The sequence below is a fragment of the Amaranthus tricolor genome, chromosome 12, assembly GCF_026212465.1.
Source record: "Amaranthus tricolor cultivar Red isolate AtriRed21 chromosome 12, ASM2621246v1, whole genome shotgun sequence".
NCBI classification, from domain to species: Eukaryota; Viridiplantae; Streptophyta; class Magnoliopsida; order Caryophyllales; family Amaranthaceae; genus Amaranthus; species Amaranthus tricolor.
This window is the reverse complement of record NC_080058.1, coordinates 15,568,734-15,583,229: the sequence shown is the minus strand read 5'-3', so window position 1 is coordinate 15,583,229 and position 14,496 is coordinate 15,568,734. Positions and strand designations below refer to the sequence as shown.

Below are 14,496 nucleotides of genomic sequence, written 5' to 3'. Positions count from 1 at the left end.
GTGCAATTTGAACTATTAAGAATCTCATGACGAAATGCTATACATGAAATCAAATTGGTGCTACAAATGTATTTTTTTTCTTTTTTTTAATCGAACTTATCGTTAGAAACTACGCTTTACAATTATTATTCAGAATTAACCTTTTAAAGAGATTTTTTGAGCTATTACAATTTCAGTAGGTGATGGGTGAGCAGGAGTTACTGCTGAGCTGTTGAGAAAAATGGCACTATAAAACACACACTTTTTCCCTTTGTTATTAGATGAGTTAACATAAATCAATTCAATCAAGCAAATAATAATAAAGTAAAATTGCAAAAGTAAAGCACACACAATATTTTTACGTGGAAACCCAATGAGGGAAAAAACCAAATGACCGTAAGTGGTACCAAATTGTTTTACTAATCACCAATAAAATTAATGGGTCAACCAAAATCCTCTCTAGACAATACTAGAGGCATACAAACACCAAACAATCTAAAACATTACTCAAAAGTGGTAAAATAAAAATTACGGTAAATTAGGGCAAAGTACGAGTTACCCACTTACAATGTACAAAACGACAATCCAACCGTTGAATATGTAGGTTGGGTAGGCAAGAACATCGTGTCAAAAGTTGACGCAAAACAGAATATGAATGGCCTTCAATCGGATTGATGCAATACCACATGTCGTACCTCTCTTCTCAGCCGCGTGCTTTTCTGTTTTTGTTTTTTTTTTTTTGTGAGAGACCACCTCTCAAAGAGACGACCTCAAAGCAAGAAGCCCAAATTCTTATTTTTTTCTTTAATTTATAATCCTAATAATTAGACTATTTAGTCCATATATCTAATGCGTCTTTCGGAGAAACAGTCTCTCACAACAATTTGTGTTCTTTTTATGCGTGTATATATTCATACCAAATGCTGCTGCCTTTATTTTTCTTATTTTATTAATCGATTGTCTAATGGGACAAAAGTACAAAAGAAAAATTCTACTCTTTAAATGATTAGTAATTTAAGAAAACATGAAATTTCGTATTAGATGTTCATTTCATTTGAGAACTCTATTGATTCTTGATGGCCCGTAGTCATTACCTGATATCTTGGAACAAATGAATATTACAGTCTGTACAATTCTTGTGGCCCCAAACAACATAATATGGATCTAATCATCTAATATCAAGATAAAACCATGCCAAAATTATTGTATTCCCTATTTTCCTGTTGTATTTTCTGCTCCATCAATGTTAATAATAATAATAATATATAAAAAAATGTGACTGTCTTTTCTCATCTGAACTGCTGATCATTATTAGTTAGTAGCTTTAGCGTTCACGTCTTCTGTAAAAGAAACTCATTGAGAGGCCTTCCCTGTGATAAGTTTCAGAAGCATTCAGAAAGCATTCTCGAGCTAATACTACAAGCTTCAGCTACTTATCCTCACTTTCTGTGAGCAGCAACAAAAGGAAGGTAGCCAAAGAGTATCAATGGCGTTTAGATTTCCTACGTTTTCCAAGGAGTTTAAGCATATTTTCAGTGACATCTGGAGGAGAATTATCATCCTCGTTCTCAATTTTGTGGTCGGTGTGAGTCAACCACGCCAAAGCTTCAATAGCAGCATCCTTTTCGGCCAGCTGCTTGTTCCTCTGGGGCTTCCCCACAAATTGCATGCCCTTGAATTCCACTAGTGCCCTGAACTCATTGGTTTTCAAGTGTTTAGTTTTGTATTTAGGAGGAGAATGTCCAGCTCTCATCAATAAAGTTTGCAGCAAGCTCTTCAGGTTCATTCCATCTCTTGTGAATCTATTATTATCCGTAGGATCCTTGGGTTTCTTACTTTCACGGCCAAACACGAATCTCCCTTCACATTCGTCTCCTGATACTAGTTCCTGAACAGCAAACATTAGGTACTTTCCTTCTTTTAGGATGTCAATGGTAGGGTCTTCAAGCTGTATTGTTGCAAACCATGAGCATTGTCATAAGAAATTTAGTCAAGAAGATGACAGAAATATTAGAATGATGAGCAAACTTTAAGATGAAGTTAATTGCCCCAAGAAAACTTCACTGGCTATCCCAACTAACATCTCGGAGACGACTCAACTGCACCGAGTAATGAATAATCTATCATTTATTTATAAATTCTTATACTTCTATAATACATGGAGTCATAAAACATAAAAATATACAACCCTTTAACTGCAATATGTACTACTTAGCAACAGAGATCAGAACTCAACCTCGAACCTACAATTACAGAGATCAAGCTCCTCCTTCAACTTGCCGTAGGACTCCGCCAGGTTTGGATCCATGAAAAACTCAGCATAGCCATCCAACATTTTTAAATGCCCAGGCTACAAAGTCACAAGGTTTTGTTTAATTGCTCTTCCAAGTGAAACTCGGATTGAAAAAAAAAAAGAGTAGTGGGGAGAGAGAGAGCAGAAGTTGCATCACCTGCCCTCCATTGCTAAGAGCACCACCAAAGAGCATCAATATTGAATCAGAGACACCTGTCGAATCACGTATAAAAATAGTGTTGACTTTTACTTTTTCCCCAAAGACTAGCCAAGGATAGGGAATTGTCTGGTATCGTGCATTGACTGAGTTCTACAACAAATCAAAACAGCCCTATTAGTTACACAAAAAGTGGGAAGAGAAGGCTAGCTCACAAACTAAGTCGGGCCAAAGGAAAATACATGATGAATAACTATACATAAATTAGCAACACAGTTTGTCGGATATATAAATATAGTTAACAATGCTTGATAGCAATCATAGAGAAGGGAACGGAATGATGGGGATTGCATTTCCTTTAAAATCCCTCCAATATTTAAAAGATTTAGTATCAAATAGGGAATTGGATCCCTTCAATTTCCTTCCCTTCCCTTCCCTTCCCTTTCCTTTTTCCAACTTCGCATTGATAAAAATGAACAAATAAAACGGACGAAAGGGAAATTAAAGGGGAAGATCAAGAGATTTTGTGAACAAAGGTAAGATCTCACTACTCTCTTGAGAATTTTAATTTGCATCAAAAATCTAACTCAAAATATCCAAAAAAAAAAAATCACCCCAAGGTTGCAGAACCTTCCTTCAAGATTCTTCAAGTCACACAATGCTTATTTGCGTGTGAATATAACATTAAGTAGGGAAACTACCTTCAATCAGCATCAGACAAAAGTGGAATTACACAACTCTCTCATAACGCTACAGTAATTAGAATATTCACAAAGAATGTTAACGCTACAGCCAAACTACAGACCAAGCAATGTACTCAGTAATTTAAGACAAAAGCAACCTTCATACCCACTCAAACACCCTTTTGGGCCATTATCAAAGCGCATAATAAAGAAAGAGAAGAAAAATGATACATGTCTAAGGCTTGAGTAAAATGTAAGGTATCAGTGTCAGACTATCAGTCACATATTCAGTGCTGATAACTTCCATTTTCAGTTTCAAATTTCAACTTTCAAGGTTGCAAGTGAAAAGCAAAATCTTAGTATTTGACAAACTCCTTACATACCGCATAGAGTAAAACTTGTCCATCATCCTTCGTCTTAAATGACATTGACGTCTCCCTGTGCTACAAGTATCCGATTGGGACATGTCAATTATATGAGACGGCAAAGTAGATCCAGAAATACACTTACAGCTCGTTTGGTTAATGGTACTAAATGGTGATAATGAGAATGATTTATAGTGTAAAATTTCATCAAAATTTCCATATCATTACCATGGTGATGAAACTTTAATCACAAAAAAGTTTTTTTTTTACAAATTTCTATTACCACCTAATACCACATCTCCCAATGGTAATGCATTGGAATGAATTTTGTTTACATATATTTATATACATATGTATATATGTATATAAATATATGTATATATATATATATATGTATATATATATGTGTGTATATATATATATATATATATATATATATATATATATATATATATATATATATATATATATATATATATATATATATATATATATATATATATATATATATATATATATATATATATATATATATATATATATATATATATATATATATATATATATATATATATGTCAATTCATTATTTACAAAATGTCGATAATAACTTTTCAATCCTCGTCTACTCTATCTAATTGCGACGGCCTAGTTCGCCTTTTACGATAGTAAGAGGTTGTGGTATGACGCTATGGGAAAGGGGGCGACTAGTATTGCACGACAGGTGCCTGTGATGATCCGTATCGTCATGTGGATATGAGCATACATCAAGCACATCCAAATGCCTCGGTGGGGTTGTACTCAGCTCCTCATCAGTCCGTTGAGCAGCGGGCTCCTCGACATCAGGAATGAAGTTCTAAAATTGAGAACCCCAAAGAATTATCTATGCCATCTCCCTAACGGGGACCTCTTGACTTGAGCAGATCACAGTAGCCACTCCTTGTGCCTACAACAAGATTAAATAATTGTTTATAATTTAATACAACTAAAATGATTTATAAATATCTAATTTCGTAAAGCAAATAGTACTTACGAATGTAATCATCATAGGAGCAGCGGGTACGTATTGGGCTGCATCAACAGCATGCCATAGAGTCATTCAACGACGAGTGATCAATAAAAACCAGGGTAGATAATCAGGCGTCGTAAGGACACCATTTGCTTGATCGATCGAAATACTGTGTTGTAAGTACTCCAACTTGTGGTCCCATAACGCGATGTGACGCGCATTGATGTCGTTCCAATTCTTCGGTGCCGGACCCATTATGTTGGATTAATGGAGATGAACATCCGTGTTGCACTCTGGAGGGATGCCTTGTACCATACCATATTGGTGCAATACGCGCTCTGGTAGGTGTAGCTTGATAATGTCGAAGCATATTAGTGGTACAACGCTCCTCCAAGTGCCCGTCAACATACTCAAATGTTCAGGCAATGCAGTGTATGTCATAGCAAGATACAGATCCAACGAAAACTTTACAAATAACAATTAATTAACTCATTAATTCATTAAATAAAAACCAAACACAAATGTCAACAAAGTTTTAAGGAGTTTGATTGGATACCTAATCAGCTCTAAGTAGATCTAACTAGTCGCGATAAAAGCCTACACCTTTAGACGTATGTGTCACCGTATGCTTGTCAAATCTCCATCTTGTTTCCCATGGAACATCTTCAGCTGATTCTTGGGGATGAGCAACAGCACCACGACCAACATATCGTAATGGTTGGCTAATGTGTATGTATTCGCAAGCCCAAAACTGTTCACATATAGAGTAAAAAGTTAGAATAATAATCAATGATTTGACTTGAAGTAATTCAATGTGCTTACCTGAAGGAGTACTAGTGGTCTAGAAATCTCCTTCGCGTTACTTTTTAATGCACGGCATAGGCTTCTGTATAAGTACGTCGATGCCCTAGATCCCCAACTATATGATTCAATGCGCTCCCAGGGTTGATCCAATAGGATGATATACAACATCTGGATCTCGTCGCTGCTCTTGTTGGTGAACAAAACGGCACCAATCAAGTAGAATATGTACGCCTTAGCATACCTCTCAATAGTCACCTCATCCACATTAACGGAAACCTCACGCAAGTCAATCAGCCATGTAGCCCTTAACACACTACCTCGACCATCTGGAGGGCGTTGTCCCACTACCCGCTCAACTATGTCTTGCTAGCTATGAAGCTGGTAATCAACTGTGGAAACGACATATCCCTCAATGGGAAGCCGTGACAATACAACAATGTCCAATAAGGTGATCGTCATCTCACCTAATGGGAGATTGATCATAGCTCGATCAACACGATCATAGGCGAATTGATGATAATCGTATAGCCTAACTCTACGAAGATATGAGATGATACAGTCATCAATCTCCCATGGCATTGAGTTGGGATGCCTACAGTACAGTATATCAGTGTCTGAAACTTGTGCATCTCATAATAATATGCTCCTATGGTCCGCCTACAATGTGAGGATGCTATGGAGCGACGGGATCCATCTCGATCTACAAGATTATGACATTTGCCTTAGCTTAATGGTAAGAACAAGATTATGACATGTTGAGTCAGCAAAGAAAAATGTGTCATGTTAACATTAAAATGTGAGCAAAGAAATTCTTGGAATGATACATATCTGACTACTTTGACCTTAACATCAAAGAGAACCTTTACATAAGGGACATCATAATTTCAATGCCATTCACCATTTTAGGGAATCCTCCATTCACCTAAGATCAGCATGATCAACTAAAATCCACATTATAAGATGAAAATATGTCATATGTTGGGACTTGGAATCAACTAAAATCATGCATACATACAACCAACTAGCATCTTTCACACTCCATTAGAATTTATAAGCCAATAACATATGTGATATGCCTTATCAGTTATCAATAGTGTCTAAAGATATCTAAACCATAAGCAAACCTATCATAACACTAGAATTCAAAAGTACTATTTGATAACTGTCCTACTAACAAAAGTTGCAAAACTCCATCAGAATTTAAATGGCATACCAGCAAAAGACTTGAAGCACACCCACAAAATCTAGGGATCATAAAGTTCCAGAGATGAACCAATACAGCAAAAAAAAATCAAGAAAAGAAAATCCTTTTAGACTAGTATTCAATCATATACACAAATCACAATTGAAAATCCAATGACCAAAAATCCATTGGCAGTTAACAAATTAATCCTAATCATGAAAATCATTAACAAACCCAACCATAAAAAAAGAACTTTAGTTTAGAGTTCTATATTTGAACATGATTAACATTAAACTCCAACCATAAATAATACTAATGGAGTTGCAAAAATGAAAAAGCTATTCAACCGATGAATCTGAAAGTCTTTAATTGAATACAAGAAAATGTTTGAGAACTAGAGGTTTTAAATGAGTTTATAAAAAATGATTTCAATTTAGGGTTTGAAAATTGAGTTTCTGATTTGAGGAAGAAGCTTAGAATTTATGTCACCAATAGGCCGCTGTTACTAACAGCAGCGGCCAATTGTTGAGTCGAATTTCTTTGACTCAACTTAGTAATGGGCCGCTGTTAGCAAGAGTGAACAGATGTCAAACCTTAGCATTGGGCAAAACATGCTTATTTTGGAAAATAAATTTTCCTATTGCTTAATTTTTGCTTTTTTTATACAATAATGCTTAATTAGTTTAAATTTTCAATACCAGATAGGGTGAAAATATATTTTTCCTGTTATTTTTTTTAGAATACCAAACCAAACAAAATTCATTTATTTATTGTTTATCAATTTGAATCCAAACCACATTTATACGTAATACATACCAAACCAAACAAAATCAGTTCAATATTATTTTTTCAATCTAATTAAAACTAATTTTCAATTAATAGACAAATCTAAATTTCAAATCAAATTAGGATAAAAAAAAGTAAAACAAAATATTTAAAATTACATGCAAAACTAAGATTAAGAAAATAAAATTTGAAAAATAAACCTTTTGTTAGTATAGTGGGAATTGGGAATCAATAATAAATAAGAGATAGCGATGAACATGGTTTGATTTGGCATTAAAACAAACAGAACCAGAAATTCAAGTATTAAATTTTTCAAATCAAACCAAATCGTTGAAAACAAGGAATCAAACCTATCCTTTCTACAATGGTTTGATACATCTAATGTTTTTAGCTTTTAAAATCAATTAATTTTGCTAAGATAATGTATTTGTCTATACATATATTCCAATCCTTCAATTAAAACTAGGAAATTCATGATTATCATAGAAAACATAACGTTCATGATTAGTTGATTACATCAACATAATTCAAGTACAAAAAATTACATCACAAAATATCCGGATGGCTTGAAACATATCGACCTCAGTTTCCAACCTTAGCAACTTTTCTCTGCTCAATTTGGCCTGTTATAGGACATTGCATCTCTGTCCAACTAATTGGTATCATTGTCTCACCTGAAAGAACGGAATTGTCATCCTACATCTGATAAAATTAAAGAGAACAAAAAAACTAAGCATAATCACATTAGGCTTACTCCTTCTTTACCTTTGAATTTACTATAATATCTAAAAAGCTCTTATTTTGATTTCCGTAGAGTAGCAAATTTAAAGGGATGGAGTATTCACAAACCTGCAGTGCTTTCGGCGGATACAACACCCAACTCATTCTTTGCTGTTGACAAGTAATATGCCCTTGCATCTCCCAAGGATAGCTAAGAAGATGAGTCAAGGTAAATACTTGTAAAGTCGTATTTAGTTGTGGAACCAAAACTTTACTTGAACAAACTAATAAAGTTCATAAAAAGCTCAAGAAAGACCAAAGTTTCATTACCATGGAACAATATGGAAATTTTGATGAAATTTTACTATAAATCATTCCCATTACCACCATTTAATAACACTAACCAAATGGACCGTAAGGATACAACTACTGCCCTGACAATATCACCGGCTCGGAATGAAGCATGCATATCAACCTTGTCAATCTCAGTTGCTCTTACATCCTGCTGCCTGACAAGCACAACAATATTCTTAATACCTATGAATGAATATTTAATCAGGATTCAATCAGGATTCAGGACCACACAATCCATTTCATTGATTTCCTCACCAAGATACAAGTCCCATCATTACGAAGACATAAATACGACATACTTCATGTTTAAGAGCAGACAATATCAGCAAATTCTAATGTCAAAATAATTCACTAGTGACACCAGATCTATATTTACCAAGAGACACATATCGAAACTAAATTAAGCTTAATTTTAAAAGGTGCTTAGTGCACCAAGGCACCAAAGATCCCTGGAGCGTGGAACCTAGGTGCAAAGTGCAAGTCGTAGGCTTGGGCTACTCAATGCACACATTTTTATATTAAAATTATATATCTTTATGGTGAAATTCTATCATTTAAAGAGATACCAAATTAATATGACATAACATGTCCACTAAAAAAAGAAGACAATTACTTTTCTACTTGTATACACATAACAACAAATATATCATTACCCCGATGGCTCAATATCATTAAGTGGCTCTCACCTAGGCAAGGTTCGAGGCCCAATGTACCAAACCCTACCCAAATTCTAATTTTAGGGTTTTCTTCCATATTAGCCATCTTGGTTTAGGGTTGAATTTGAACCAATTGGATCGAATTAATTGCGGACAGCTGCTCGAATTATATTAACAAAGTTGTGCCAATATTCGATTTATAAAAATAGTTTTCTTTTGAAGCTAAAAGCTAAGATCTCTCTCTCTCTCTCTCATCACTCTTCCCTTAAAGCGTTGAAGGTGCAATGCGAGCGCATGACTCAAAAGTGCATACTTTGCTGCACGCATTGTACCTCGCTCCATCTGGACTAACAAAAGCATCTTTTTGTGTGTTTTGAAGCGTCTAGGAGTGCTTCTGGAGTGCTTTATAAAGCTAAAATATTAAGGTAATTTCCAAGAAGTTTAACTATCAGGGATATCTACATAACTACATAGAACACAAGAAAACAGTCATGGTTCTGCATCGAATTCAGCAATCAACATTAATCAATTTGAACCTCAAGAGGTGCTACTCTGTTGAGGAATTCATTTTATGTTGTCACTTGAACCCCCTTCTAAAATATAGTTTTGGCAATGCTCTAGATATTGTAATTTTGCCACTGAAAATTCGTTAGAAGGCAACGCTCAAGGAAAAATTTCTAGGGGACTTTCAAGTTTCCCTAGGAGTGTTTATAATTAAAAAGGGGGACGTATCTATTACATGCAGATATTAACCAGAAATAAGAACATTGAATTTATTGCTCCAAGCATTAACCTGATTATGCCTGTGAACTTTTCTCTGACAGACTTGCTGCCAACACACATGATATCTGCTGAAGCCATTTTAGCCATCACCTTTTTGACCTGCCATGAAGATCATATCATCATACACAGATAAAGTTCACTTGAAAAAACATGCAAAAACATGTGCCACCTAATGACACAGGAAGCTCAGTTTTAACCACTAGCACCAAGTTTCAACATAACATACCAAAAGTCCAAAATACATGGCATACAGAAGGAAAGGGAATACAGTTTTGAGCAAGGTACACAGCTAAGTTTTCTAGTTGAAAGTCCTCAGAATAACTGGGTAAACATATAAAAAATAAACTTACTCGGGCAAGGACTGTACAACCAGGTTCAGGGACCGCACCATGCGCTTTATGACCGGTTACCTCCGCAACTGACCTCTTTGGGAAAAGGAAGTGTACTTGTTAATACATAGTAAGAATGATTACAGAAGAAGCTAATTTCTAATTGTATCATCGGCATCATCATGGAATCATCCCTGAATTAATGTAAGCATAAGTCTTTACTAAAGAAAACTGCATATCACCATCAATGACTTCTGCAAAGGATACTGATGCAGTAGCATCACTTTCAAGCATTATCATTCTAATTAGACGAAAAGGTAAATTTAACGAAAAAGTTCCATTACAAGCTCATTTTGTAGAGCTAATGCAAATTAGTAAGGTTTTAGTTACATTGGCTCAGAGAAACTTTGAGCAGTATCAGAATTCTGAGTTTCAATTCGACTCAAGAAAGCTATCTTCATACTTAGCTTTCCTACATCAAGAAATTGGCTGTCGATTGACAATCGTAAGCAAGCAGGTGCATTTTATGTGCCAAAAAGGAGCTTTGCAACATTATAACTTTTTATCTGTAATTTTATAGCATTGAACTAAGAGATAGTTCCCCATAGAACTCATAATAAAAAAAACAACAGAAGATTGTTTGCAAGCTAAACTAGTTGTTTATCCTTTGAGGTGCAACAATACTTGAGTATTTACTCACCTTGAAAACATTGGTGATTTTAGGTCAGGGTGGCTTTATGTGGAAAAAGATTAACTAAAAAGTATTCCTCTTTCCCTAGTTCTGGTGCGTTTACCATATCTAAGATGTAAGTTCTCAATCTAGTTGAACTGATACATGCCCGGTGACCCACACATATCAAAATCCTATTATTCTCTATGGACATTATTATAAAAATTAAATGTGCATGTCCACTAGATAATTCTATAGAACAATAACTCCATAACTTTTCCCAAAATACGTACACGTCCAACCTTTGAGCACTTTGATAAGAACATTGAAAGAAATTAGTCCTGAATTGAGAAACATCTTCACATAAAACTGCAAGAAATCCTTGGAATGGAATCCAGAATTTCCAGATGTCTAGCACTGAACACTGTCATTATCCAGAAGTTTACAAACAAGTAAGCATCCATTGCCTACCCAATATCAAAACATCAAGTTGAGAACTGTCAAAATGCTGAATCTGATGATGATTAAGATCAAAAAATTGACTAGCCCATTTTTCTAATAGTATTATAGTAAAATCTGAGCCATTAGACTATCTCTCCTAGTCCATAAGATAGGCATTTGAAATTCTCCATATGCAGTTTGATACCTGTTAAAATCCTGCTAGATCCCCTACACTGTGAGTAGATTCAAAACCAACTTTTGAAAAAATTTCTAACCCATGTAGTCATTAAAATTCACAGACAGCCAATATCTCTAAGCATGACGATATGACTTATGAGTCATGTATTCATTATTAACAAATTCGAGAAAAGCATTAGCACAGCAAACTAGAAGCAACCAGATCTAGCAGGAAACTAATTCCTTTTCCAAAAGAAAAGTTGTAACGCATAACATGTTTCATCCCCTTTTTCGCGCTTAAACCTAACAAAACAAGATTTTAATCATAGCAACCCTAGATTAGAGTTGAATTCACCCACAAGTTCACCTTTCTCCAATTTAAATTAGATCAAGTCTACCACAACAATGCCAAAACCTTAAAACCCATCGGAGTGAAGTCCATTGAATGATCCCGATGATTGACACTTAAACTATGTCACTTTATGTCTTCATTTAAACTCAAATAATCATGCCTCATAAATACACATACCTAACCCTTCACACCAACCAATAAACTAATTTCCTAAAAAGCAAGCGTTTTGAGACTTGGATAAACAAATTTTCAACATTAATAGCAAAATATGAAAAAAATAATAAAAATAAAAAATAACCTAACAAGTATTAATTAATCTAAGGTATTGTGGAAAGTAACTAAAAATAAGTGAAATGTAACTTATTTTTAAAACGCGCACCTAGACGCGTCTAAGTATTTTAGGGTATGTTTGTAAGTATTTAGATTTTATTAAAAGTAACCTAAGCAATGAGGCGTGGGTATGCATGCTTTGATATGACTCTTCCAATTGGCGAGCACCTCAAAAACCCATGAGATGTGGTACATTTTATCTTCTCTTCTTCATTTCTCTTATATTATTTTTCTTATTCTTTCGGGCTTTTTGAGGTGTTTAATTCATTTTTCAAGATTTTGGGGCACCTCAAACGCAATCACAATCAAAGGCTAGCGCCTCCGCCTAACACCTAAAGGTAACCTTAGCGCATTAGGGCACCTTGCTCGTTTTGAAAAAAAAAAAAAAGGAAAAGTGGTTCTTCCCTAAGTTAACTCAAAGTATGATTTGTAAGAAAGGTGTGAATAGATAAAGGAAAGGTTTAAAAGAACGAATATTCATAGCAAAAAAATCATGCATATCCTCTTTTTTTTTTTTCCAGTGGCTAACAAACAAACAAATTCCCTCAATTCTTATAATTAATTCAAAAATCAAAACCACATATATACTATCCTTATAATTTTTTCTGTTTTATTTTCTTATCATAACAAACAAACAACTTCCCTCAATTCTTATAATTAATTCAAAAATCAAAACCACATATATACCATTCTTATAATTTTTTCTTTTTATTTTCTTATCATACTACAGGTTTATTTCCATCTCAAGCATCTCAAAAACTAAACTAGTTATAACTAGTATAATCTTAAGTAAATTAGCAAAATCATTCTCTTCTAGGACTTGAACTCTACTATTCTTATTTGCTTACCAAAAAATCAAAGCTCATAGCATTAATTCTTCTCAATAGGGAAATGCCATTTCCGAACAAGAAGCTCAAAACCATTCCAATTATCAAGTACCTAAACCTCTCATATTGCTAATTTTCATGCTCATTTAAGCAGATCCAACTAATTAAACCCTTTCTTTAAGGGTTTTATTATTTTTCCAAAAAAAAAAAGAACATAGTTACCAAAATCACTAGTTCACTTTGGGCGTATTCATACATACAGCAAATAAGATAATATTGAAAACCTCCGTCCCAAAATTACAAACCCAATTACATACTAGTTCATACTTTAAATGACAATCACAAAAATCAAGCACGGAAAAACCATGAAACTCAATATTGGTTCAAAAGCAAGTCCAACATCCCTTTTGAATCATATAGTTGAACAATCTAACAACCAAGGGAAGGAGAAAACAAAGAGCAAGAAGATAACCTTATCTTGAGAATGAGGAGAAAGGGTGAGGCAGCCAGTAAGAGAAGCGTAAATGAGTTTATTGCCAGCGGAATCAGCAGCAAGGTAAGTACCTTTACCAGGTATAAGTTCAATAGCCTTACCAACAACATCTCCTGGACTTACCTTTTCTGTGTTATCTCCATCTTGTTCTCTCATTATTTCACGGTTTCTTAACGTCGGGATCAGAATGCTATCTTTTGAATTGGCGGATCAAGAAAACAAAACAAGTGATGTCAATAATTTAAGTGAAAAATTTACATTCAACGTTATTTGATGAAATATTTTGAAAACAACACATGATGTAACCATTTAATCATTATTTTTATCATATCAGCACATATTTAATGTCTTTAACACTATTTAATCTTAGTGCTATTTTCAATCACAGTAATTTCATGACGACTGATAATAAAGTAAGAATTTAGCACTTTCAGCGCAAAAGGAATATAATCTTAAGACAAAGATGGAAGAAGTATTTCCTCAATTCACAAACAACCTACAACCTACAGCCTAAGTGCCTAACAAAATTACTATTGACCATACATTGATAAACCATAATAAGAGACACAACTAATTGCTAGATTCATCAAAATTTTAAAACCTAAAAAAATATTAACACAATAAATTTAACATCCTCCCAATCTTAAAAGTGTATTGCCAAAAACCCTAAATCAATAATCCAATTTCTTATTTCAAGAAATTTAAATGAATTAGCTGATCAATTGTAAAATTAAATTACTAATCAATTGGAGCTCTAGTATATTCTAACAAATTAAATAAGAAACTCTGAATTTATAAATTTACCACCAATTAAGCCAAAAACCCTAAATTGATTAATAAATGTAGTTTGGGCCTTGGGTTATTGTACAATCATCAATCATAAATCAACAAAAAATGTTTACCAATTAACATTCAATAAAATTAGGAAATTAAAACAATTGCACAAATTTAAAACTTTTATGGAAAGAAAGAAAAAGAATAAAAAAAAGAGTACATACATGGTTTGATACTGAGTGCAGCACGCGGGAGGTTGATGGTGGGCCAGTAAAGGATGAAGGTGGAGTTGTTGGGATGAAGGGGCTGCCTACTGCTGGACAAAATGGGTAA

General features: G+C 34.2%; 2 protein-coding genes across 4 annotated transcripts in view; both read right to left on the bottom strand.

The window, feature by feature from the left end:
• Positions 1-1,015: 1,015 nt before the first annotated feature.
• LOC130828854 (DExH-box ATP-dependent RNA helicase DExH3-like) lies at positions 1,016-3,582 on the bottom strand. Its single transcript, XM_057694873.1, has 4 exons — positions 3,496-3,582; positions 2,430-2,582; positions 2,216-2,329; positions 1,016-1,927 (listed from the first exon to the last, which is right to left on the bottom strand). The coding sequence occupies exons 1-4, from the start codon at positions 3,538-3,540 to the stop codon at positions 1,463-1,465; spliced, it is 777 nt and encodes a 258-aa protein (XP_057550856.1). The 5' UTR covers positions 3,541-3,582; the 3' UTR covers positions 1,016-1,462.
• A 4,059-nt stretch (positions 3,583-7,641) lies between these two features.
• The window catches only part of LOC130828852 (uncharacterized), a 6,949-nt gene continuing 94 nt past the window's right edge, over positions 7,642-14,496 (bottom strand). Inside the window, exons 1-7 of one of the 3 annotated variants that reach the window (XM_057694871.1) lie at positions 14,388-14,496; positions 13,369-13,583; positions 10,121-10,195; positions 9,781-9,869; positions 8,402-8,486; positions 8,107-8,188; positions 7,642-7,931 (exon numbers count right to left, since the gene is read on the bottom strand). The exon at positions 14,388-14,496 is cut by the window's right edge and continues 93 nt beyond it. In XM_057694871.1, the coding sequence (XP_057550854.1) occupies positions 7,840-7,931; positions 8,107-8,188; positions 8,402-8,486; positions 9,781-9,869; positions 10,121-10,195; positions 13,369-13,545 (600 nt within the window). In that variant the 5' untranslated portion in view covers positions 13,546-13,583; positions 14,388-14,496 and the 3' untranslated portion in view covers positions 7,642-7,839. The remainder of the gene's footprint in view (positions 7,932-8,106; positions 8,189-8,401; positions 8,487-9,780; positions 9,870-10,120; positions 10,196-13,368; positions 13,584-14,387) is intronic. The other 2 variants (XM_057694870.1, XM_057694872.1) reach the window with 2 other exon arrangements.